A 26329-nucleotide genomic window follows, 5' to 3' on the forward strand; every position below is an offset into this window, starting at 1 on the left:
TAAAACAACAGAAAAACAGATAAACACATTAGTAATTAAGCAACAGAAGAGGAGAGAGATTGCATTGCTGGACATAACTGTTGTAAAACACTATACTAACAAACTGTCAAAGATTAAAAGGTGCCAAGGCAGATATTTGACGCAAGTCAGACATGTGGTGACATTCAAGGTTGGAGATAAGGCTGAGATGTGGAATATTTGCAAGTTAAAGTACACAGAAAACTGTCAGCGAGAGAACAGATGATGGTTGGATTGTGAGGGCACCTGTTTGTCCTCTTCTTGTGGGGAGTCTTGTGAGTACAATGAGGCTTCTTTTAATGTTGCCTTCTCCGTCTCTGTCTCTGTCTCCAGCCCCACATCATATGATGACTGAGCGTGTGTCGTCCATTCCTCTTCAACCTGAAAGAGGAAAACAATGTTTCAAATGACCTTTTCATGCCTAAATGAAGTCAAATAAAAGGTTAGTAGTGACACACTGAAATGATAATTCTTTGTTGAAACAGATACTACTGGACTAAAAACTGAATCCGAAAACTATTATTTGAAATTAGACTTTGTTTAAAATAATTTAAATTCTAAATGTTATAATTAGGGATGCATTGAAACCATATTGTCTACTCTAATTAAAATGACATGTATTTGAAGAAAGAGAAAAAAAATATATAAAAATGTGTAGACGATAAAGAAAGTACTAATTCCAGTGAACATCTTCAGTGAACATTTACATTTATGCATTTGGCAGACACCTTTATCCAAAGTGACTTACAGTGCATTTATTAAAGGGAAAAACCCCCCGGAGCAACCTGGAGTTAAATGCCTTGCTCAAGGACACAATGGTGGTGGCTGTGGGGATCGAACCAGCAACCTTTTGATTTCAAATTATGTGCTTTAGCCCACTACACCACCACCACCACCACTCCAGTTCGAACATGAAGCCAGTTCGATTGGCACATTTTATTTTAGGTGTGGACCTTCTGTTTTTGTTCACTCTAGGAAGCAGTGCATCATCATGAGCCCATCATTAACCCTGCGCATTAAATGTGTTGCGCATGTAGACTCTATATTTACTTATTTAATGCATCCTTTGCAATTCACAAAGCTACTGTATGGCTTCAAGAGACTTTGAATATAATGTACGAGACAAGTGGACTACTTTAAATGGTGCTTTTTTTTTCTTTAATGTCATATTGGAGCTTGACAGTAAAGACCATAACACACAATTACAGAGCACTTGAAAATGCTTTTTATTAAATGCGCGAATTACCAACAGAACGATTACTTTAATTCTGGGGGTGTGAAATTTAAACAGCAAAATAAACAATGTTTTTTCAACATGTGAGTTTTATTTTGTTTCCATTAAAATTTGCAGGCTTTTTTTTAATCTTTTGGCAGAAAACCGAAAATATAATTTTATGCCACAATTGTGGTGATTCCCAAGTTAAGAGGCCAAACATGGAGATCAACCACGGCGAAAAGGCAGACTGTCTGCAGTAGATGTCGACCGATTTATTCCACTTTTTTGCTTTTATAGGTTATTTGCAACTATCGACATAGACTTTATCTGTTAACTGAGTAGTTCTACAGTGTATCAGCAGCCTCTACATGTAAAATCAAAAACAATCACTGACTGTGTGGATGTGGTGCATTTCTTTACAGTAAGGTTATAAAAAAGTTAGCACTCCGAAGATAATCATTTCAAGTTAATGTTCATGTTGACTTTGATGGTGTGGCTACTAAAGAAAAGGACACAAGTCTGTTTTAATATAACACCAGAATACTGGACAATTATGACGAACAATCGTTATTGATCACCTATGAATGATTATCTACTGCTCATACAGTATTTATTAGAATATACTGTATGACCATTTTTACTTTACAGTGTTTATATAGTAATACATTGTAGATTGTATATGAACATTCTGATTCCCTTGTGTTTGTGTGAGCTGGAAGCACAGAGTATTTCAGGCTATTTCATGGTTAAAAGTACCACATGCGTAATGCACCAAATCTTTATTATAATTTTTGGGCTATTATTGAGATTTTGTTTGCCCAATAAACTACATCTGGGATTGTATTCATTTTGGACTCTTGTTGCCTCTTTATGTCTGTTCCGTCAGAGAAAGGAAAGACAAAGTTTTATTTATAAAAATTTTTTTTACATTCAAAAAGTATTTTTTTTAAACTATCGGCTGATTAGTTATCTGCTTTTCCACCAGCTTAGTTATCGGTATCATCAAAATCCACTTTCGGTCACCTCTAATCTACAGTAATAACTGATTTTAGGAACAAAATACAGTTTAGACATACAGCATATTAAGCCAGAAGAAAAGAAAAGCTTTGGACTGCTTTATTTAAACCAATTTCTAGCAGAAAATCATAATAATACAAGACTAAAACATTTACATATAAATTTCAACATTCCTCAAACAAAAAAAATGAAAAGTAGACTGTACACTTGAAGTCTTCTGAAGCTGTCATTTGTGCGAGAAATAGACTAAAACATAAGTAATTATATACTTAAAATCTCCTACATTAATGGTGCTTTTGGTCATTTTTGGAGCTAATATTTTTTTATTGTATAAAAAAAGTGCAGCATATATATTCTGCCTAACATATCCTTTTGTGTTCTCCTGAAGAAAGAAAATCATACAAGTTTGAAATGACAAGAGTGCAAGTAAAAGATGACATACTATTCATTTAACATTAAGTTGACAGAACAGGTTTGCTGCTTTGGAGGTGAAAGAGATGTGATTACAAGGGCAAACAGCTATCATGCCAAGTTTGGCAAGAAAACGAAAACAAAATTTCTGACTGCACGAGGGTGAGGGGGAAATTTAAAATGTGCTTGTATTTAAACTGGCCAAGTTTACAAATTGAACATAAATACTTCAAGTGAACCTGTCTCTTCATGAACTTTAAAGACAGCATGCTAACATTAGCTCAACTGGGGTTAGTCAGTCAGTCAATAATACGGAGAACTCCACACCCCTACAGGTTACACAATCTCTTTGTCAGAGGAGGGGTCTTTGTTGGGGCCCCTGATAGTAAATGCCTTAATAGATTACTCTGTTGATAGAAAAAAAATGCTAACTTCAGCCTGTTCATTGTGCAACAGTTCAGGGAGAACTGTTGCACAACTTCAAGGACCATTCAGGAACAGACTTATGCAACAGTTTAGCAAACCCCCTTCTGAAAAATTCAAAATGTGATTCTTTCACCAAAAATAATTCAATCTCACAGGTGTGAAAGCCATTAGCTCAGTGACTTAATAGTAAATGGACTACAAGATTGTGGCAGCGGGGGCATGGTCAAGCGCCCGTCCGGGAGAGAAAAGCGGTAAAGGGTGCTTACACCTGAGCTAAATTTTGTCTAACACCTGTGTCTAATTTCAGTAAGCATGGGGAGAGCGGCATAAAAGAGCAGCAGCGACAGAGCCTCAGGGAGAGAGAGAATGACAAGGGAACCCAGTGTTCCCACGAAAGACAGCATTGTGTACCCAATAAAAAGAATAAAAACCCTGTTACCTGAAGAAGTTTTCCAGTGTTTTCCCTCCCTCAGAGCGAGAGCGTTCCACAAAGATGTTTTTATTGGGCTTGTTTTGGGGTCTCAGATTCTTAGAGGTTCAAAATGAACTTAGTTAATTCGGTACGTTTACATGCACAATTCTAATCGAGCTACTGCTGGTTTTTGCGTAGTCGATCCAGTATTTGAAGACAGGATGTCACCTGGAAATTGCGGGTAGTACACGTCGCGCATCACCTTTGTCTTTCAAAGCATGAGCACGATGTTGAGGCCAACTGCGGCCCGATTAACTTGAAAACATGCTGGATAAAGCAGAGCAGCAATCATTCTATCTAGACCTGTTAGTCCAACTTCGTAAAAATTGGACTGGTGCGATTTCAGTCATTTACATGACATTTTAAAGCTGCTCTTTGATTCCTTTGGCTACACTTACCAAAAGTCCATTGTTGAGAGTGTACACAAAAAAAATCTGTGTTCAAAACCCTGTCCTTGTCCCACCCTGATTCACTACAGTAAGCCTCCAATAATGATTTTTATTTTGATCTGTGGGGTCGGATTTGGTGCAAAATCGCAGGTTTATGTCATTCATCCTTGTGTTTACGCCATATCCGTAAGCTCAGAAAAGGAAAGCCGGCTGGAAAAGCTATGGCGGCTCAGTCAGTTGCAGTTCAGGAAAGCAGTGGCAAGACATTAGTCTCCTGTAGAGAGGCCACAGTGTGAGTTTTTGATGGTTAGATTACCATCTGAGGAAAAAAAAAAAAAACTGCAGTAGTTCAACGGTTTTATGATTATTTGCAAATTTTCTTATGCAACAGCACTGATGCAAAAAAAGCATATCATTTCACAACTGAACGTCTAAGTGGAGGTATTTCTGGGGGAAATGTGGATGCTAAGAGCAGCCCTACAATAAGAAAACTGATAAATACACAAAAAAAATTTATTTACTTGCTGATCGTAATTACACACAAATGCACTGCGCGCTGTCAGCACGTGCAAACATTACAAAAATTGGCATCTTTAATTCATCACTTTAAAATGACCACAACTAAAAATATTAAACTTACTAGTTTGTTGTTGTACGACCAGTGGAGCATACCGTCCCATTTGTACAATGTGCATCTTTCTAGGATTTCTCTCTGCTTGTTTTACACCCGTTGTCTTTAGTCAGTCATTTAAATGCTCCCAAACAGCCAATTTAAGTAGTTTTTCCGATGGAGTTGATAGAATTCCTTGGTTATATTTTGGAAACCATGCGTTGAAGCTTCGCAGTTTAAGCTTACAGTTTCACGTGTTCTGCAAGTTCACGACACCTGGCCATCAAGCACCACGTGGCCACCATCCAAAACCATAGCAAAAGCTCCAGTACCCACAGGCACAAGAATTTTCTTATTTAGGCTTACAAAATCTTACGAATTCATTATTACAGTTAAATTAACCATGGCATTTTTTTATTGCGGTTAATAGTAAAACCGTATAATTGCAGCATCCCTAGTCTATGGGTGGATGTTTAACTGTTAGGCAAAGTTGTTTACTTTGCTAAAATGCTTGGATATGTTTTCTGGAGTGATTGTTGAAGCTATATTGGTTGTCACGATTTCATGAATCGAATATTACTATGGGGGTATTTTTTTTACCGTTCTGAAGTGTTTAATATGCTTCATTTTTAATAGGTATAGTTTTTCGGGTGTTGATCTGGGGCCTGTACCATAAAGCAGATTTAGGTGGCTCCCCAGATACGTTTTAGTTTGGTTTGCATCAACTCTGGGTTTTAGCTACCATGCCTTTACCGGTGTTCATTGACATAGTAACTTAAACTCAACGGCTAACCTGCTCTGTAGCAGGTTTTGTTCTGGGTAACAGATTGCTAACAGATACGGACTCAATCAGCTGTGAGTAAAGTTACATCTCCGACACAATAAATATACTCACCAGTCTCTGGTGAAGTGCTCTTACAGAAAGAAAAGAAGAAAAAAAAAAAAAATCGAAATCCACATAAATCGACTCCATGATAAATAATTTCAATACAAATATTTGGAAGATGGAGTCTTGTATTAAAATAGTCAAGTAATTTTTATTTGTACAGCACCCTTTTTCTTTTTTTTCTTTTTTTTTTACAACACACAGTTTCAAAACAACTTTACAGAAATGCATAATGTAACAGAAAATTATGCTTTGATGACTTAATGTTCTTACTGTGCTGTTTAAATTAGTAGTGTGATTGAAAATTATTTTGGCCCCCAGTTAGCAATCCAAAATACACTTAATTACCATTTACCTATTCTAATTTGAATTTGATTTGTTTGCAAGTATGGTTTGTAAAATGGTTTATATGCTGATGTTTATTAGTCTACATGTGGTTGGTGTAGGATCTTCGAGGAGTGGTGGTGGCGTAGTGGGCTCAAGCGCATAACTGTTAATCAGAAGGTCGCTAGTTCGATCCCCACAGCCACCACCATTGTGTCCTTGGGCAAGGCACTTAACTCCAGGTTGCTCCAGGAGGATTGTCCCTGTAATATGTGCACTGTAACTCGCTTTGGATAAAAGCATCTGCCAAATGCATAAATGTAAATGTACATTGACTTGATCGTTTAATGATTGATTTGACTATTTTTGGGGTAAGTATAAGTTTTAGTTTGCTGTGGATTTAGTTGTTAATTGTGAGAGTCATTGTGGTTACCTTTTCGTCAGTCCCGGTTTCCTGCATTGTGTAATGGTCATCCTGTGCAGGGAGTCCTGGGCCAGAGGGGATCTCTTCTGAACAATAAACATGATGAGCAGAGTGCCTGCAACACAGAGACAAATGTAAGATTACCTTAAAATTACCAGTTGCTGACACACAAGATATAAGTATCTCAGCCAAGAAAATGTCAGTGCGTATTTGCCATGTGATGCAAAGCTCTCCTTTGTCCTATAGAAAGGACAGAAACATTGAGCAATCACTCAGCACACTGTCTCACCATTAATTAAGGGCCATCTCCCAAACACCTACTGACAATTTTCTAAACTATAGAGCACAGAAGACCTTATGAGAATACCACCTCACATGTGTGGCTTGCTGAAATTTCGCAATTAGCATTGAAAAAAAAAAAAAAAAACTATTCAGGTGGTGGAGCATCAAGATTACACACCTTTTCACTGTTTTTCTATGGCATCAGATCATGTATAAAGTGTGAGACCAAACTTGATTCCCACCATCGGGCCAATAGCCCTGCAGCATTACCCTTAATACCCCACCCAGGTGCCGACGTCACACACCCCGCTCGACTCGAACTCGCGTCACATGTATGAGCACCATGGTTCAAGGCAACATCAGAGCACGTGTCCAAAAGGCAAGGATCTTCGAAGAGAGCCTAATTTTGTGCAGATCAAATGGGATCAGTAATACAGAGTATGTAAGGAACACAGGAAACTTTATTAGCACAGTAACTTATGTATTATGAAAGATAGCATATTTTCTTATCCACGGCACAAGAATTCAATTCAAGTTTAGTTCTACTCTACTGAAAAAAATTCTGCTTGGCTAACCATTTCCCAATCTCCAGTAGGTTTAGAATTTAACTTGAATGAAAAAGGCAGTTAATCATTAGACAGATTTTACATGGCAAAACACAATACCCTGAGACACAGTGTGTTTTTAGCAGTGTTTCATATCTCCTTGCCAAACTCACACTGTCCCTTCAGCACCTAAATCAAGCCATGTTCGGAAATTATTGCAAACAAATGCTCGGCACCAAAATGATCATAGTGCAATCAACAGTATATTCCATATAATCTCCACCCTAATCCTTCTCTGGTCTGATTCCAGCACAGATAAACGTGTAAATAAATTTGTACCATGCATCTACCCTACAAAGACTAGAAGATGACTTTGAACAACAGCTGGGAATAGTCATTGTAAGCACATTTCAAATGGTCTCACACAGTAACATGAGATCTTCACCAGGAGTCAGATTTAGGAGTCAGAACTACACACATTAGGGCTGCTCGATTATGGCAAAAATCATAATCATGATTATTTTGGTCAATATTGAGATCACGATTATTTAACACGATTACTCATTTGACTTGGGAAACATCATGCATTTATTGAACATGTCTTTTTAACAATGGATTCCTTAAACTTGAAATGTAAATTGCACTGGGTGAGGGGGGCTATTGTCATATGATAATTATTTTACGTTAGGTATGGTAGTCAAATAAAGAAAAGCCTCATAAACAGCAGGGGTGCTGTCACTTCTATGGATTGAGATTGACTTTATCATGTTATTGCAGAAAGATCTACAATGTACAATAAAGGCTATACATTATCACAATACGAAAATGTCAGTAGTCTATAGTGAAACTTGATGATTCTCAATAACTTCTTCAAAACCACAAACAAATAACTACTTTGTTAATTATGGAAGAATGATTTCAAGTTCTCCAGTAATTATTCAAGACTAGTAAACAGTCAGTAAAAAAATAACAATTAAAAAAACAGCATTGAATTGAAATGGATTAAAAATAATACAATGAAAAAAAAATACAAATCGGTGCTTTTTAACAGCTTTAAACGTTTTTAACAGCAGTAGGCTATCAAGTATTCAAGTAAACATTCAGAATGAAATGAAACATAAAACTACTACTGGTCTCCACTGTAGTATTATATTAAATTATATATTACTATATTACATTCATACTTCTTAAAAATACTAAAAAGTTTCTCAGTCAAGAGCAGTGAGTGTTTTCTCATTTTATTGTTATGGTTATTATGACACAATAGACAGCAGCAGGTCTATTAGCTTACATTTATAATTACAAGTCCGACATTTGAATACAAATCCGCTTTTTTCTCCATTGTTTATGTTCACTTGAGACATCACTCTCTGTGTTTAGATGAATACCTCACCAAGACTGGCATTTTGGCGTAATTTAAAAAAAAAATCTAAAACTTATTTTATTCCAGTGTATAATAGGCTAAGACTACACTCTCTCACCTTTATGTTTACTTTGATCCATCTTTATTCACAAAAAACAAACTTTCTCTTCTTAATACAGCTGCGTATCACAGATTTTCTTCATGATAACCACCACAACCCTTGTGTATTATGATTCACTACATCACAAGCCATCATGTTATAATCTAGCTGCAGCAAACGTGCTTGTCCGAGTTCCAAAGTGTGCATCAGCAGTACAATAATCGCTTCATCTCAATTATCTTGTTTTCATAATATTTGATAATTGAAAATAAAATTAGATTAATTGCCCAGCCCTAACACACATGCAAGCACATCTTAACACACTGTCAGCACCTTGGCCTAAATGGTAAAACCACCAAAGTAAAACATTTATGGGGGCTTGGATAGCTCAGCGAGTATTGATGCTGACTACAACCCGGAGTAGTGACTTCGAATCCAGGGTGTGCTAAGTGATTTGGGAGGGTAGTCACATGGAGTAACCTCCTCGTGGTCGCTATAATGTGATTCTCGGTGGGGCACGAGGAGAGTTGTGCTTGGATGTCGCAGGGAATAGCGTGAAGCCTCCACACTCTCTACGTCTCCTTGGTAACGTGCTTAACAAGCCACGTGATAAAATGTGTGGATTGTCGACTCAGACGTGGTGACAACCGATATTCATCCTCCACCACCCGGATTGAGGAGAGTCACTATGCCACCACGAGGACTTGCATAAGGAATTGGGCATTCCAAATTAGGGAGAAAATGGGAGAAAACAAAAAGTACAAAATTAACAAACACAAACTAATTCTTCTGATAGGATCCTGCACATCATTATGAGCAAAGAAAGGTTTTTACTCCACTCAGGTCCCATACATTCTGACATTCATATGGATCTAAGATAATGATTGATGCATCCAAACTTGAACATACATACATAAAGATTTAGTGTGTCTATAGAAGTGTCAGTGGGGAGTTGACACTGGAAATCTGAGAGCAACAAATATATGCCTGTCATTCAAGCAGCCCAAGTAGTTTATCCTGTGAGGTTTATTTTGCGATAAAGACTGGCTGCCTGTACATTATGCAACTTATTACATGGCTTCTTACAAAATAATAAACAAATGGATACAAAATATTGATTTGAGTTCAAATAAGAACAACACAGTGATACAAGAGACCTGAAACAAGCACAGACATGTAAGAAATCGGTTGACAGGGAAGACTGTAAATTATACAGTTAATACAAACGTATTTGACCACAGTGCACTGCAACTGATAAATCAGAATCAAGTTCTCAAAATCACCAAATTCATGTTTACTTTGCAATAATAAAGACTTTTTTATCAGATTAAAAATCAAATGTCATTTACAACTGATCTGTAGATCATGCAAATGCGCTTTCATTTGTAGAGAGCAAACCAATAAAAGCTTAGATTTTACTTCGTATTAATTGAAATTTAAATTGTGAAAGATTGCAACTGACCCTCTGGTTACATACATTTGTCTCAATTCAAGCTTTTAAAGTCATATTTGACACATAATTTAACATCTGCAGGTTAAATACAATAATTTTTTCAAAACAGAAATCTGGATAAAGCCTTTAAAGAAAAACAATAACCTTCAGCAAGAAGAGACAAGTACTTGTTTAGACAAACTTGTTATAGCTCCAAACTATTTACAGAGAAGAGGGATTTGTCTGTCACAGTAATGTATAGAATGTAAGGTACATACCATTAGGAAACTGGAGTTACATAATCTATTTAGTCCAGTAGTCAATAAATCAATCTCTCCGAACAGCTGCTTATCTGTATTTCTAAAACTTTTTCAACCTCACTGTGATCCTCACACTTATCAAGGCTATCCTATGATATATCTTCAAAAAGGCATGCTCTGAAAAGCTTTACATTTTGGAAATCATTTTTGTTTCAGAGTTAGGGTTCATGAATGGTTCAACTTGTGAATGGAAACCAGCAGTAAAGAGGTAGAGGTGGTAATAAACTGCAAGTTGGCTAAAAATGAAATGTAGGTCAAATGGAGTGATTCATCACACTCTTTCACGCTGTTGTTGTATTTGTTCAAATAGCATTTCTCCATCATTTGATCACTGACATGGAAACGCTATTGTGTGTGTGTTGTGAAGTGTGCGTCAGTGTAATTACTCCGGGCAGACACACTGGTTATGCCGAATTAGCGGTAAATGCGTTAATCACGATTAAGAAAAATTTACGTTTTCTAAATAAATAAACTTGTAGGCAGGCAACCCCACACATGAGGCCATGTGCCCCATTGGCAAATCAGATTGACTGCTCTTCCATTAGACAGCAAGCTTATGGGAACTCAGTGGGAGAACACCATCTCCCATTTAGCTTTTATTAATGAGAGCACTTACGAAGATGCACAGCAGTAGATGTCAAGCAGACACTGAGGACAAAGCCAGAACTAGGAAAAGTACTAGTCTCAACCTGACAGCATAAAGTGATAAAAAAAAAAACTTGCTAGGACAAAATCTCAAATTTCTAAATCACAAATAAAATAATTTGAGATTTTGTCCCAACCAAGCATAAAGCGTCAACAATGCCACACGTAAAATATATTTTATAGGTTTCTATATTTGTCACATATCTATGGGTAGTCCCACCCACATTGAAATCTCCAAAATACTGTAGTGTTGTGCCTAGTCTCAGAATATAGTTCTGATTAACTGTGATTGTTGCTTTGTGCAGCATTTTCACTTTCAATGAGGACAGAAAAATGACTTAAAAATGACTATTTAGGATGAGGGGTAATAATGGCAAAAGATGAACACTTTGCCTATTCCAAACCAGTCTATAATTATGTACCAACACATTATTCTTTTTTAAGACCAAAAGGTCTGTTTCACAACCTCAGAAAGTTGAAACTGGAACTCTTCATGAGAAATAAGAAATGGCTGGTGTCAATGCACCTGCATAATTACATACAGCTGCAAGAAAAATATATTAACCCTTTGAAATTACATGCATTTATGTATAAATGTGTCTTAAAATATGGTTTTGTCTTCATAAATAATTAACAAACACAACCTGTTTTAACTAAAAACACAAATTATTGCAAAGTTCTTGTAACAATTGAATACATCATTCAAACATTCACAGTCTAGGATGGAAAAAGTATGTGAACACCAAGGCTATTGATATCAACAAAAGCTAATAAGAGTCATGAGTTGGCAACCTGGCATCCAATAAATCAAATGAGATTGGATGTGTGGTAAGAGCTACTTTAAATTCTAAAAATACTTAAACATTTTGAGTTTGCTACTCATAAGAATCATCTGATGACGTGGACCATGCCTTGCAAAAAAAAGAGACCTTCAATCAAGAATAGTTGCTTTGCATAACATTTACATTTACGCATTTGGCAGACGCTTTATCCAAAGTGATTTACAGTGCACTTATTATAGGGACAATTCCCCCGGAGCAACCTGGAGTTAAGTGCCTTGCTCAAGGACACAATGGAGGTGGCTGTGGGGATCGAACCAGCAACCCTCTGATTACCAGTTATGTGCCTTAGCCCACTATGCTGCCACCACTTGGAGACTATTTTGTACTGTGGCTACTCTCCCTAGAAGAGGCTGTCCAGCCAAGATGACTCAAATGGCACACCACAGAATGCTCAATAAGGTAAAAAAAGAACCCTAGAGTGACAGAAGACATGGAGCTGGTTAAACTCTCCGTTCATTAGTCTACTATACATTTCACTGTGAATGTTTAATGAGATGTGTTCAATAAAGACATGAAAGACTGTAACTGTTTTTGTTGTTAGCTCAAGCACATTGTGTTTGTATACTTGTGAAAGATGAGAACACATTTTATGAACAAATAATGCAGTACACCAGCTAATTTCAAAGGATTCACATACTTTTTTTTGCCACTGCATATTGACAAACTAGCTGTGGTAATTTAGTAAAAAGTTTGGGTCTAATGGGTCTCCATTACTGGACTGAAAGTATACAGCAGAAACTGGGTGATGGGACAACAAAAACTATTGCAAATCAATTTGACAGTGCTATATTTAATGCAACAGATCTCTTCAATTTGAGCCAATGTTTATTCTCTCGGTCAGCCTGGATGAGTAGGTCTCGAAAAGGACAGGCACCCAGCAAAATCCCCCAAATATTTCCTGTTAGTTTTAGCCCTCTTCTTCTTGCCAAGGCAGACCAGAGCCACCCTCGGCAACTACGTCACTATTAAACTTCACATATAAGAAAATGCACTTTACAGACAGGAAATGAGCCCATGTCCACCAGTAGTGGGATATAGACTTAAAGGGGTCATGACATGAGAAACCAAATTTGCCTTGATCTTTTGGTATATAAGAGGTCTTTGTATCATTAAAACGTCCTGCAAGTTTAATATTTTAAGACGTCCTCCCCATTCTAAACGAATCATTTATTTAATCAAGCTCAAAATACAGCTCGTTCTGGATTCATGGTTAGAAGTGACGTGTCGGTTAGAAGTGACGTAACAGCGTTTGCATATGACCGCCTCCAGCACAACATAACTACGCTATAAGCGCTAAGACAACTACGCTCATTTCAGTATCGCCGTCGCCTCACAAGTGTTCAGTCGATGGACAGCGAGCTCTGACAGAGACTACTTGTGCACAGGAAAATTACGATGCCACACAGATGTGCTGTTCCTGGCTGTGGTCAAACAAAACCTCTGAATAAGCTGCCGAAAGATCCAGACGTCAGGGAAAAATGGATGCAGTTTATTTTTTGCGGACGACCCAGTCACGCAAAAAGCGTTTGTTCTGTACATTTTAAGGATGACTGTTTTGAGAACAAATCTCAATATGATGCTGGCTTTGCCAGAAAACTGTTGCTCAAAGATAAGTCCGTGCCGACTATTCTGGGAACAAGACGACGCAAACTGTAAGTAATCTATTTTAAACTTTAAACTACTTTTTAAAGCGCAATTTCATTCATTATGAATAATCACAGTGTTTTTACTTAGTTTACTTGCATATTGTTCTGGCTGGGGGCGTCAATAATTGATACATAGGCACTGACGTTAGCCAATCATAACAGTGGGCGTTAACACTGAAGTCTTAAATGGAAAACGCCCCCAAAACAGACTGTTTGAATCAGAGGATGAGAAACAGGGTGGGAAAAGGTCATAAATCACTAGATTTTAAAAGTTTTTCTTAAAAAAATATATATTAATACTATAATTGCACCTAAGGGAACATAATAATACAATTAAAAAAAACATGTCATGACCCCTTTAATGTGCCACTTCTATCAACCATACTTTACACTATATAACAACAAAATTATTATTATTTTTTACATAACTCCATGCCTCCATTAACGGATTAATAATCATGTGCCATCCATCTATGGATCTAGTAGGGGGATAAAATGTACAGTTGCACAAAGTGATATGTGAAAAACATGCGTTTTCTTAAGCAAAAGTTATTAACAAACAGATTGCCCTAGTTTGAATCTAGATTATCTGCTGACTTTATGGAAAAGCACTGCATGCAATTAGGATTACAGTGGCTTTGACACAGCACTGATCACATCATATCTGCACTGTGATGGATTTAAGCCTGACCTTGGCTATTGATGGACCAGGTTACCATGTCAATGTATAACTAACCCTGACTGATTCCTTTATTAGGGCATTCAGATGTTAGGCCAATTCACCACAGGTTAAAGGTAGAGTTACCGTCACTGTTTGCACTTGCCAGTTCTCAGCATTCAGCATACAGGTGTAGAAAAACAAGTTGAGTAAATATTGACAACATCTGTTTTTGGGTGAACTATTCCTTTAATAAAATAGTTTAATAATACTTAGACCATCCTCTCTAATAATTTCTAACCAGGCAGCAGAATTTTTATATCTCACAGTAATCAATTTAGTTAGGGAGGGTTGATGATGTTATTGATTACACTGGCACATGAATAACAATTAAGAGGGTTAAAATGCTGCACACAGTGCACTGGTCTTCCTTCACCAGCACAATTCCTACATGAAAGCTCAAACAGCTGGCACCGAGCACCTATGTGGTAAAACAAGTCACGCAAATAGGCAGAGTGGAACAAATATTTGGCTATTAATGTGTCACTTCTGTACATCAGCTCTACACACGTAGCTGACTTTAAAATGCTGTATAAAGTAAAGAAATGTTTGAAGGGTTCGAAACTTTCAAGCAGTCGTCACGGTTCTTAGTGAGGAATTGGGTGTCAATGAATGTCACTGTAAACTGCAGCTACTTGGTTTTCTTCATCACGTTGTCCCTCCAGGGCTTTTTCCTTTGAATAAGTCTCAAATTAGGCAACAAACATTGTTGAAGAACCAGTCTCAAGACAGATCTTGTGATGATGGTCTAACATGCTTTGGCTGAATTGATTAAAGCTGAAGTGTGTAACTTTTTCAGTGTTTAAATTCTTTCTCTTTTCCCAGCGTAATTTCGTGGCACTTTTCCACTTCACGTTACGGTTCGACTCGCCTCAACTCTACTCGCTTCACGTTTCTGGTCTCGCATTTCCACTCCAGTTTAGTGCCATCTCAACGTTGGTGCGATTATAGGCTGGTCATCATAGTTGCGCCGCCTCTATTGCCGTGACATCATCTTAAACACGACACAAACGGACCAAAACAATAGCACGACCGCTAGCTGTTAGCTACTAGCTCATTGTGCTGCATAAAGCAGTTGTTGCATGGTGATTTTACACAAGTGTAACAGTTAAATTGGCCTGGTTGTTTTAGAAGCAAGCTTCCCAGTAGCTGGTCAACTAAATAAAGTGAAGCTTTCAAGCAGAATATGGAGTTAACATAACAAAACGTACCATCCTCTAGGGCTGTCAAAATTGCTCAAAAATGACATTCGAATATTCCCTTTAAAAAAACACATATATTCGAACTATTCGAATATCTGGTTGCGCATTTGGTCAATGACGCGCATTACGTCAATAACAGGACAAATTAATACAAAGAGACATAACTATTTGTATAGGTAGTTTATTTAAGTTTAAACATATTTGAGAACGTATTACCTACACAAAAACAAGTAAATCAACTAATGGCCAAGACCTCACTCTCGCCGCGACGCCACGAGGCACTCTTTCTCTCTCTCTCGCCCTCACGCCTCTCTGCGCATAACGGTTTAAAAGAACAACAACAATAAACAAATGTTGAGTGCTGATCAAGAGTTTTGTGCAAGCAATATAAGGTCGCGACTCTTGTCCCAAATATAGCAGGCTTCATTCAGTGATTAAAACAAATTATTAACATTAATTGAAGTTTTACAGTATATAGAACCGACATTGAACGCTCCGAAGCGAGCTGTGCTGTGGTAAACATGGAACTTTTCCTTGACATGAAACGGTAAATAATCAAACCAGTGGAAGCCTGCAGTGCATGAAACTGCTGTACCTAACCTACCTTATTCATGCAACATCTATTCAGTCAGTACAGTAGCCTTACATTTTAGTCATGTTTCTGTTTAACGTTAAATAAAATGAGGCACACAATTCGAGAAATGTGACAACAAAGACCCCTCAGGCAGCACGCCCACTCGCAAAGCAGACAGCCGCACATCTGCTACCACGGGCTGCTTTTTTTCCACATTCGAATATTAATTTTCACCTTCGAATTTCTGTTTTTTAAAACTATTCGAATATATATTCGAATTTAGAATATTCGTTGACAGCCCTACCATCCTCCATTGTGGACTCCAGCCGGGCACTCTCTCTCCTACTGCTCGCCGATCTAGATAGCGTCCATTAGGTCGAACCACTTCCACTTTTCCGTGATGGTTCTGTAGTCACTTAGGTTTTTTTAAACTTTCCCTACAATGTTGGTAGGTCTGGTGGTAGCAGTGTGTGGCCAACGGCTTAGACACTTCCTGAGATACTTTTTCATTCGTCGCTAATGAGTGGACCGTCTGCACCTCATTTATTGACCATGGCGTGGTTTTGCGCACAGCCATTTCTTTTTTCACAATTCAAAAGTCCCGTGAACAAATTATACTATTATCACTGTTGCTAACTTTAAAACTAGCTAGTTGATGTCACGTGTTGGAAATCCATTGATGCTGGTAATGACTATTCTCCCTGACGAATCAGTGATCTGCAGGATTTTGACATAACATTTAGTATCGGCTCAGCTCGCTTGAAATCTTGATCAAGGTGGTACTAAAAAAAGTAGCAGGTACCAGGTACAATCCACAGTGGAAAACCACCCAAAAGCAAGCAGAGTCGAGCTGAGTTGAGTTGTACCATGCAGTGGAAAAGCCCCATTAGACACTGTAAAGGCACCCATATACTTCAAACAAGTTCGAAGAATGAACAGGTGTGATGTCATTAAGAACAAAATCTGGCCAAAAAGGTGTTTTTGCTTGTTTTGGTGGTTCGTAACAGCTTGCCAGGGCAAACATTTAGGAAAACCTCTAACTGGCTGTTAAACACTTTCTGACTACTACTTTGTTTACTTTGTTCGGTTAGTATTCAACACGAACATACCGACATACAGAGGTATTAGCAAGCTGAACTAAAAAATTAAACTGCATTTTATCCAGCTTATGTTTTTTTTTTAAGTCACAGAAACTCAAAATTACTAAAGAAGTAAATTACTTTGCATCTATATATATTAACACATGTTAGACCAACAACAGTCCCCCAAATATTGTCCCAACTAGTCAAACAGAGTTGTCTGAATGAACGGTTTCATGTCGAACAGTGTTGCTGATGTGCGGGTTCCCAGCATGCATAGCAACATGAATCAATTATGTGATTGGTGTTTTAGGCTTGTTCCTTGCGGTTTACTGACTTTATGCTTTTTGATGTAGTTTTTTTGGCACGGTCAGTTAATAGTTGTGTGGTGATGTTAGGAGCTCGTCTTTTAACTTAATGAGGTTTGTTGATAGTCATTGTTATTGAGGTTTGAGTATTAAGGATTGAGGTCTATTGTGTGTCTACATTAAACAATTTATACTGCCTTGTAAGAAATACTTCTCACTTCAGGAGGCAAAGATAGCTGGTAACTACATACAAAAGTAGTTAAAATGGTAACAAAATGAAAGTTCTCACATGAATTTCAGTTGGCTGAACTAGAAATTAGTAGTTCTCTCAACAATACTTTTTGCATTTAGTGAACAAACAAATTCACATTGACTAAACAAAGCAATGTTACTGAGGACAGTTATTCAAACGTTGTTGAGAGAACCCAAAAATCATACTGCTTCATGTTGTGTTGAATTAAGTTTGCTCAATTCTTTTTTTTTTACAGTGTGGTGCAAATGTACCAACATCTGTATGATTGTTCACATACAGACATTTCCCAAGAACATGCAATGTGTGTTTTTTTTAATTTAATATCCAAAAGGAATAAAAATCTATTCAAATACTCTCAAGTGCCAATTCACTCATGTAAGCCATTCACACATCTACCCAAAGAAAATATGCCTATCTTCGTTCTGTTTTCTGTATTCTGAACATTAACACTATTTTATACACCTATCTTTGCAGAAGTATCAGTCATCATAAATGACAAAAACAGTGTGTACTCGGTGCATATTATGGCCGCGTATAGCATGTTAGTGCATTAGCTTTATGAATTCAGAATGTAAACAAGACTAATTAAACATTTTGTACTGCACATATACTTTAATCGAGTGGTTCAAACAGCATCTTTTACTGACCTCATGTGAATTCTACTCATAGAATATGGCATATAAAGTCATTGATAACAAATTTAAGGTTTTACAAGTAGTGTCCTCATATTTAAATGGTCCTCTAAACGCCTCCCACAGCGGTGTGGCAGGTGACATAATGTTCACAATAATTAGTAAACCGTTGCTCAGCTGTTTTGAACTTCTTTTTACCCCTGAACGAAGAAGAACTTCTCCAGAAGTATATCAGGGCCTTACATAAGCCACACAGTATGGGGCACTATAAAAATTCCTCCATTTATTTTTAGTGACCCGTCTATACTGACAAAATGACACCCAAGGTGTTCTGAGTTGTTGTTTGCATGTAATGTGGTTGCTAGGGTGTTCTGGATTGCTGTTAGGGTATTTCTGGGTGGTTACTAGAGTGTTCGTGGATTGGTCGTACTGGAGATTGTTCAAGTACCTCATTCAATGTAATGCAATGCATAGGATGTTTTTTGTCAGTTTAATCAAAAAACAAGTCAGATCGCTTATAAAAGTAACAGTAAACCTCTCCTAAACAAGCTACATGATTTGATATATCTTTCATGTGCATTGCACCCACATTTAGCAACCATCACTTATGATCACCTGGTACCACGCAGTCTAATTTAGCTCCCATTTAAACACATCCGTGATTAAACTCGAAGACTGGGATAAACAAACAAGAGGTGTCACAATAAGACTGGGGTCAGGGTGAATAAGTTGTTTCCACAGATCAGTTATAATCATGACTGATTGATGACTGCCAATTATGCCTGATCATGTAAGGAGAGATCGCAAAGGTTTATTTTTTATGGAATGAAAGTGTCAAAAAGTTATGATTAAGGAAGTCAAATATTCAAACAGATGCTGTCAGATGTGTTTGAGCGCAAATAGGCAAAAACAAAAACAAAAAAACATTATTTTGCATTCGTTGAGTCTACTTTGACTTGCCTATGTGGCACTTGAATGGAGCATCTGGCACATTGATAAAATTAAAAAGAAAATACACACACACATACTCCTACATCCAGGCTCCTAGCAGACCAACATTTTTTGGCATAAACAGCCAACAGTACAATAAAAGTAGGGTGAGGCTAAACCACTTCCAGGGATTTCTTTAAACAGCAGAAGACTTGGAAACATGGGGGGTAGGTTATATGAAGGTTGCTATTTGATTAACTGCTAAGTAATAAATAAATTGAGGGAAATCAGTGACTGAAAATCATCAGATTTGCATCCAGCAATGTGGCAGGGGGAGGAAAAGGAAAAAAAAAAGCTTGTGGGGCATGAAGCCAGAGCTCTCCCAAAAAGTAGGCCAATGCTGTGGCTAGACAAAAGCACTCTGCTGCTAAGCAAAAGACAGAATGGTAGATGCTTGAGGCTGCTTGAGCTGACAAGGCAGGAAATAGTGATGAAAAATATAATTAGCACTAAATCCAGTGCATCATAACAATCTCTCCTCTTCTCACCCAACATCTCTAAGGACAGATAAAGTTGAATTGAGAGGAACAGTAATGAAGAACAAATGAGTCAATTTGCAAACACAAAGCAATTTAATATTGTTGATAAAAAAAGTTTTTCTTATGTAAAGACAACTACAAGTAAGCCATTTGTAGACTCACCTTGTGAAGTGTGTAAAAACTGTGACCCTTTGTATCTCAAAAAGCTCTGAAGGTTTACGTGGCTCCACATGTCAACTTCTGGATCAACCAATGGCAGGAGTTTGTAGACCGATCTTACTGTAAATTTAGAAACCGTAGATATCTTTCTGGTGCTAAACTAAGTATGTGCTTACCAAAATGCTTAGCACTGCCCCCAGAGGCTGAAATGGAGGGTGTTTTCGAACACAAGGGCACACGTGAGCTCCAGTATCTGGGTGAAATGCCCGCAGAGGGGATGCCAAAATTGAGTTGTAAAGAAAGTTGTTTTTAGCTGTAAAGGATGTAATAAATTAAAGAGGAATGCATATTTTATGAACCCTACCACCAAACCCCAACCATAACCCTAACCATCAGTGAAGTAAACATTAATTTTTAGAGGTCGGGCTCGTCATTGATTACCATAACGGATTTACTTCCTGGTTTCAAGTAGGACAAGAACCCAGGTCTTCCATGTGGCTGACACAACGCGCTTCCGGTTGCGGAAACACTCTTGATTCGATGCTAAAATGTTTGATTGGAGATGCCACTCATCAGTAACTTGGCATAATGGGGCTGTTGTTGGGGTACTGGAACACTTGGAAGAAACATTCTGACTTCCCATGTGGTGATTATTTTAATTTTAGGGCGGGCAAACCTGTTTAGCAAACAATGGAAGACAGAGGGATTGAGTGTTTGGAAACAATAATTTTTCAATACTGTTTGGTGCTGCTAGTGGTGCAGTAATTACACAAATAGCCTTCACAACAGTTTTACTCTATTCAAGCCAAAAAAAGAATGGGATAGATGAGGGCAGTAGATGGAGACAAATCTGAAATTGAATATATCCAGATATGCACAGCCCTACGAACTGGAGACAGGTTATCAGTGGCATATAATTACCACCTTCGGACAACTGAAATGAGAGGCAAAGGACCGTGGAAGTCTGAGGGTGCGGTTCATTAAACTGATAAGAGCACTTAGTGAAGTGGGGCCGAAGCTTCTAGAGGCCACAGAAAGCAGGCATTTATGCAGCTAATGCAACCTGAACATGGCAGACGATGGCAGACGATGTCACAGAGCATGTGCTTCTTCGGTTTCAGATAAAAATACTGCTACTGGATCTCATGCATTTACAACAGTTATGCAGCATCATAACGGATGGGAATCATAGAGAATTTGACAATTCTGGTTCTGGTTCTATTCCAAATCCACTCAATTAAATTCCATTTCCTTTTGTGAATCGTACTAGACTGGTCACAGGTTTCCACACCAACCTTTTTCCAGAGTTTATATAGGAGCGCGGCAGCATCTTTGCCATAATGGCTGTTCACAAAGGACTCCTTCTGTCCACCTTAATTGTTTGTCTATGTAATCATGCGCTAGACAGACGTCCTTGACCCTTGTGGCGAGTTTTGCCGTTTTCAATTTTTTTAAGATGCCATGTCAAGTTAAAAGAAGTTCAACTTTAAAAACAAGTATCGAGACTCTTGCGCCCTGTTCTGTTCCATTCCGTCTAGTTTCTAAACACAATAATGCATCCAGAGAAACTGAAGTGTGATTGTCATTGACAGCAGAATGAGCACATTATCTAAATCCCATCTTCAAACAAGATTTCCTCAGGGTAAGCCCATCAATGAATGACAAGCAACAAAGAAACCAGACCAGCATTCCTTTCACCTGTACCTATTTAGATAACAGAAAGTTCTGCAGAAGTCAGATAAATCTTTTCTGAAAAGCATAGTGTTACGAGAGCTGAATATTTAATTCAAAAACAGACCAAACACTCTGAAATGTTTCTGCATAGACAGTAGTCGCTTTCACACAAAGCTTTTCCCAAAAAATTTACTGCAATTTTAATAATGATGAGAGTTAACACAATCTGTTTGAAAATACCAGTAAATTTAGCACAAGCTATTTCCCAGAATAAGAAAGTCATACAAGATCAGGGTGTGCTGACCCCAGACAAAGACTGTTCAGTTACTCTGGAGTAGGAACGACTACTTGCAATAAAAGATTATGAAAAAATTACTTTTCACTAAATTAGAAAAAACAGTGACAACTATTCACTAGGGCTGAAATGATTAGTCAATGTTATCGATAAACAATAAAAAATTGATGACAAATTTTCGATGTCGAATAGATGTTTGATCTCATTTAACGTAGCATGAGATCACATTAAACTCTAACGTTGACGCGCTAGAGCAGCACTGCATTTCTGCTTCAGGTGATGTAAATTGCAAAGTATGAGGGAACTATATGTCCCGATCTAAGGGGGAGAGATCGAAACTGCACCCAGCTGATGCACACACTGTCACTGGGATACTCGTCCCTCGAGCCCGCACTTGCTGCAGCTAGATTATAACGCGATGGCTCACAACTTACTTAACCATAATATGTCACTGTGCATTTCTTACTTGAATTGCCAATATGCAGCTTTATTAAAAAGAGAGATTGTTTTTTGTGAGTTAAATATGGATTGAAATTAACAGAAAAGGTAGAGGGTAGTCTTCGCCACATTATACTCTGCAACAAAATACGTTTTTATTTGTTTTGGTTTGTTTTCCAATATAAATATCTACAATTCCTTTAAAACATCAAACATTTTATTTAGCAGCTATACTGCAGAAGAAAAAATTATTATCTGAGAATTTTGAATTTTAAAAATATTTTAAAATATCTAAAAATCCTTTAAATAAAGATGCATTCACCCGAGAAGCAGCATATAAGATATTTAAACATACTTTTAGAGAATAGATCTTGAAATTTTGTCTTTACTGCACTCGCAGAAATAACCAATTCAAAGAAATACACTTATTTTTAAGATACGTTCTCTTAAAGCAAGTCTAAATATCTGATATGTCACTTCTCAACTAAATTTTTTAAGGATTTTTAGACCATTTTAAAATGGAAAACAACACAAAAACACTTGATAAGTTTTTTTTTTTTTTTTACTTTAATTCAGTGAATGTCATATAGAGGCATTTTAAAAGATGATTTTGGCCGCTTATTCCACAACGAGAGTGCTAATGAATTTACTTTTGTATTTTTGCTTTATAATTCCCTCATAATTTGCGATCTACATCACCTGAAGCGGTGAAAGTTTAGAGTGCATCTGGACTGTGAGCCGTGTAATTCTTCCTCTCCTCAGTCAGGCTGCAGTGCAGCTCTCGCCCATCATCATTAGAGTTTAATGTGATCTCATGTAGAGGACTGGGTAGCTCAGAGTATTGACGCTACCACCACCCCTGGAGTCGCGAGTTCCAATCCAGGGTGTGCTGAGTGACTACAGGTCTCCTAAGCAACCAAATTGGTCCAGTTGCTTGGGAGTGTAGAGTCACAAGGGGTAACCTCCTCGTGGTCGCAATTAGGGGTTCTCGCTCTTAATGTGGTGCGTGGTAAGTTGTGTGTGGATCGCTGAGAGTAGCATGAGCCTCCACATGCGGAGTCTCTGTGGTGTCATGCACAATGAGCCACGCGATAAGATGCGTGGATTGACTGACTCAGAAGCGGAGGCAACTGAGACTTGTCCTCCACCACCCATATTGAGGTGAGTAACCGCACCACCACGTTGACCAACTAAGTAGTGGGAAAAGGGCATTACAAATTAGGAGCAAAAGGGATTAAAAAACAAAAAAAACTCACGCAACATTAAATATGATCAAATGACTATTCGACAAAGAAAATTAAGTTGACTTGTCGGTTCAGCCCTATATTTCAGTCACAATTTACTATCCACATATGTGAATATTAAGCGAATATAGATATACCATGATTACATGATGTGTTTTTGCGTCTCATATTCCGTTCTTGTATTATTTGAGCAGCTAAAATGAACGGACCAACCACAACTTTCAGAGCAGTGCATTAAAATGAACCGTTTTAAAGTGCTCTGATGGGTGTACTGTCTACAGAGGTTCACGCCAAACTTATACAAAAATGCAAGCAAGGATTTTTATAGCTTCACTTTAATTTAATTTGCGCAATGGCAAATATTCTTGGCTCATACACACAATGTAAATGATACGCAGGAGGAGATGCTTGCTTGCTTGCTTCATTACTCTCGAAAGGATAAAGAAACATGTTATCAAATGCACATAGAACTTCAAATGTTTTCCTTTATGCGAAATAAGGGCTTGTTGGTTTTATTGGAGAGCCTTAACAATGTGAGAGAGTGAAGAATTTAGGACAGAAGTGCAGTATACATTATTACTATTGCATAATGTAATATAATTGGCAGTGTTGTCTAGGTTTCATAAATTATATAAATGATTACTAATGTAATTCTATCCCTGTGCAATCATTTCAAATTTCAATATTTCTTAAAGCCTTAAAAGTAATCATATAGCCCCATTTTATTATATGTTTTCAAGATAAATATAAATAAATTACTACTTAAGGTGTAGGCCTTTAGTTATATGCTGTCATAAGCATACGTACACCTTAAAGGTGCAGTATGTATGATTCAAAAACCCTTGTTTTCAATGATACTTGTCGCCATTAAGTGAAATGCAGCCAGCTACCTGTTGCTCTTGCTCGCAATCGTGCACACACTCCATAGGGACGTGAGCGAGCATCGACCAAATCAATGTCATAACGTACAAAGACAACGTGATTCACCGTCATCATGCTGACAGTTTTTTTGTTTGTGTAGGAGTCAGTGTTTTGCTGGATTCCAACTCTAAGATAGCGTTACCTAGTGTTGCAGACAGTCTGTTGACATGGAAGAGAAGCTATTAATGTCTGAGGCAAGGCTCACGGGAGCGCGCATAAACGTCACATTCTTTGGATTTTACCAGCAAACTAGGAAGCCGGGAAGGGCCCATTTATTAAGTTGCATTACAAGCAGTTCACACATTGGCAAAAAAAGGTAAATAGTACATGAAAATTGTTACATGTTGCACCTTTAAGAAGTATGACAATTTTTATGACAATTGCTTCTCTGCCCTCCCCCTCCACCACCTGACACATCACTGACCGCAAATGTCTTTGCCACATTTTTTACTAATTAGGTTACAACCATCAGCAATATATTCACAGCACCTCACCCGTCAAACACCTGTCTCCTGTATGCAACTCCTCTTTCTCTATGTCCTCTCCTCTGACTTACACAGAGATCTCTAAACTCTTCCTCTCCAAACACCTCACCACCTGTTCCCTTGACCCCATTCCTTCTCACCTTTGCCAGGCTATCTCTCCATCCATCCTACCTGCACTCACACACATAATTAACACATCTCTACTTACAAGCACTTTTCCCACTACATTTAAGCAGGTTCGAGTAACCCCACTGCTGAAGAAACCCACACATAACCCCACACAAATAGAACACTACAGACCAATCTATCTCATCCCAATCATGGCAAAAACACTTGAAAGCACCATTTTCAATCAAATCTCTGCCCATCTCTCACAGAACAAGCTACTGGATGGCAATCAGTCTGGCTTCAAAAGTGGACACACCACCGAGACTGCCCTGCTGCCTGTCACTGAGACATCTAATCCAGATCATCAGTCCCGATTCTGATGGACCTTTCTGTAGCCTTCGACAAGGTTAACCTTCAGATCTTATTCTCCTCCCTCTCTTCGCTGGGCACCACAGGAACTGTGCTTGCCTGGTTTAATTCCTATCTCTCCAGTAGGTCCTTCAAGGTAGCCTGGAGATGTGAAATGTCCAAGCCACATCAGTTATTTACTGGGGTACCTCAGGGTTTGGTGCTTGGGCAAATTCACTTCTCTGTATACACAACATCACTGGGACCCACCATTCAGGCACATGGTTTCTCTTACCACTGCTACGCTGATGACATGCAACTCTACTTGCCTTTCCAGCCCAATGACCCATACTTCAATTGGATGAAGGAACAGCACTTGCAACTTTACCCATCCAAGACCGAACTCCTTGTCTTTCCAACCAACCCTGCTGTTGAACACATCAACACTATGCAGCTGGGTACAACTACAGTAACGTCTTCCAAAACGGTCAGAAATCTAGGGGTGACCTTCAATAACAAACTACATTTACAGACCACATCTCAAAGACCATAAGATCATGTAGATTTACATACTACAATATCAGGAAGATAAGACCCTTCCTCTCTGAACATGCCACACAACTTCTTGTTCAGTCACTTGTCATAACAAGACTGGACTACTGTAACGCACTCATTGCAGGCCTCCCTGCAAGTGCAATTTGACCCCTACAAATGATACAGAATGCAGCAGCACGTCTGGTCTTTAATGAACCAAAGAGAGCGCATGTTACACCACTCCTCGTCTCTCTTCACTGGCTGCCGGTTGATGCATGTATCATGTTCAAGGCTCTGATGCTGGCATGCAGAACAGTCACTGAGTCTGCTCCAGAATACCTAAAATCATTTCTGCAGAGCTACACGCCCACTAGAAGACTGCGGTCGGCTAAGGAACATCGCCTAGTTGTACCAACACAAAGAGGCACCAAAACACTTTCCCGGACTTTCGGCTTCATCATACCACGTTGGTGGAATGACCTTCCCAACTCAATCGGTGAAGATGACTCACTTTCTGTCT

General features: G+C 38.2%; 1 protein-coding gene and 1 long non-coding RNA gene across 7 annotated transcripts in view; one reads left to right on the top strand and one right to left on the bottom strand.

The window, feature by feature from the left end:
• LOC127621950 (SUN domain-containing ossification factor-like) overlaps positions 1–26329 on the bottom strand; it is a 75125-nt gene that overhangs the window by 35205 nt on the left and 13591 nt on the right. For all 6 annotated transcript variants that reach the window (XM_052095781.1, XM_052095780.1, XM_052095779.1 and 3 more), the window contains exons 2-3: positions 6203–6308; positions 265–399 (exon numbers count right to left, since the gene is read on the bottom strand). In XM_052095781.1, coding sequence (XP_051951741.1) covers positions 265–399; positions 6203–6308 — 241 coding nt within the window. The remainder of the gene's footprint in view (positions 1–264; positions 400–6202; positions 6309–26329) is intronic.
• LOC127621951 (uncharacterized) lies at positions 359–25431 on the top strand. The gene is made up of 3 exons (XR_007967926.1): positions 359–460; positions 6214–6327; positions 25197–25431. It is a non-coding gene; the product is annotated as an uncharacterized LOC127621951 (long non-coding RNA).

This window comes from Xyrauchen texanus, chromosome 28, assembly GCF_025860055.1.
Source record: "Xyrauchen texanus isolate HMW12.3.18 chromosome 28, RBS_HiC_50CHRs, whole genome shotgun sequence".
Classification (NCBI taxonomy): Eukaryota; Metazoa; Chordata; class Actinopteri; order Cypriniformes; family Catostomidae; genus Xyrauchen; species Xyrauchen texanus.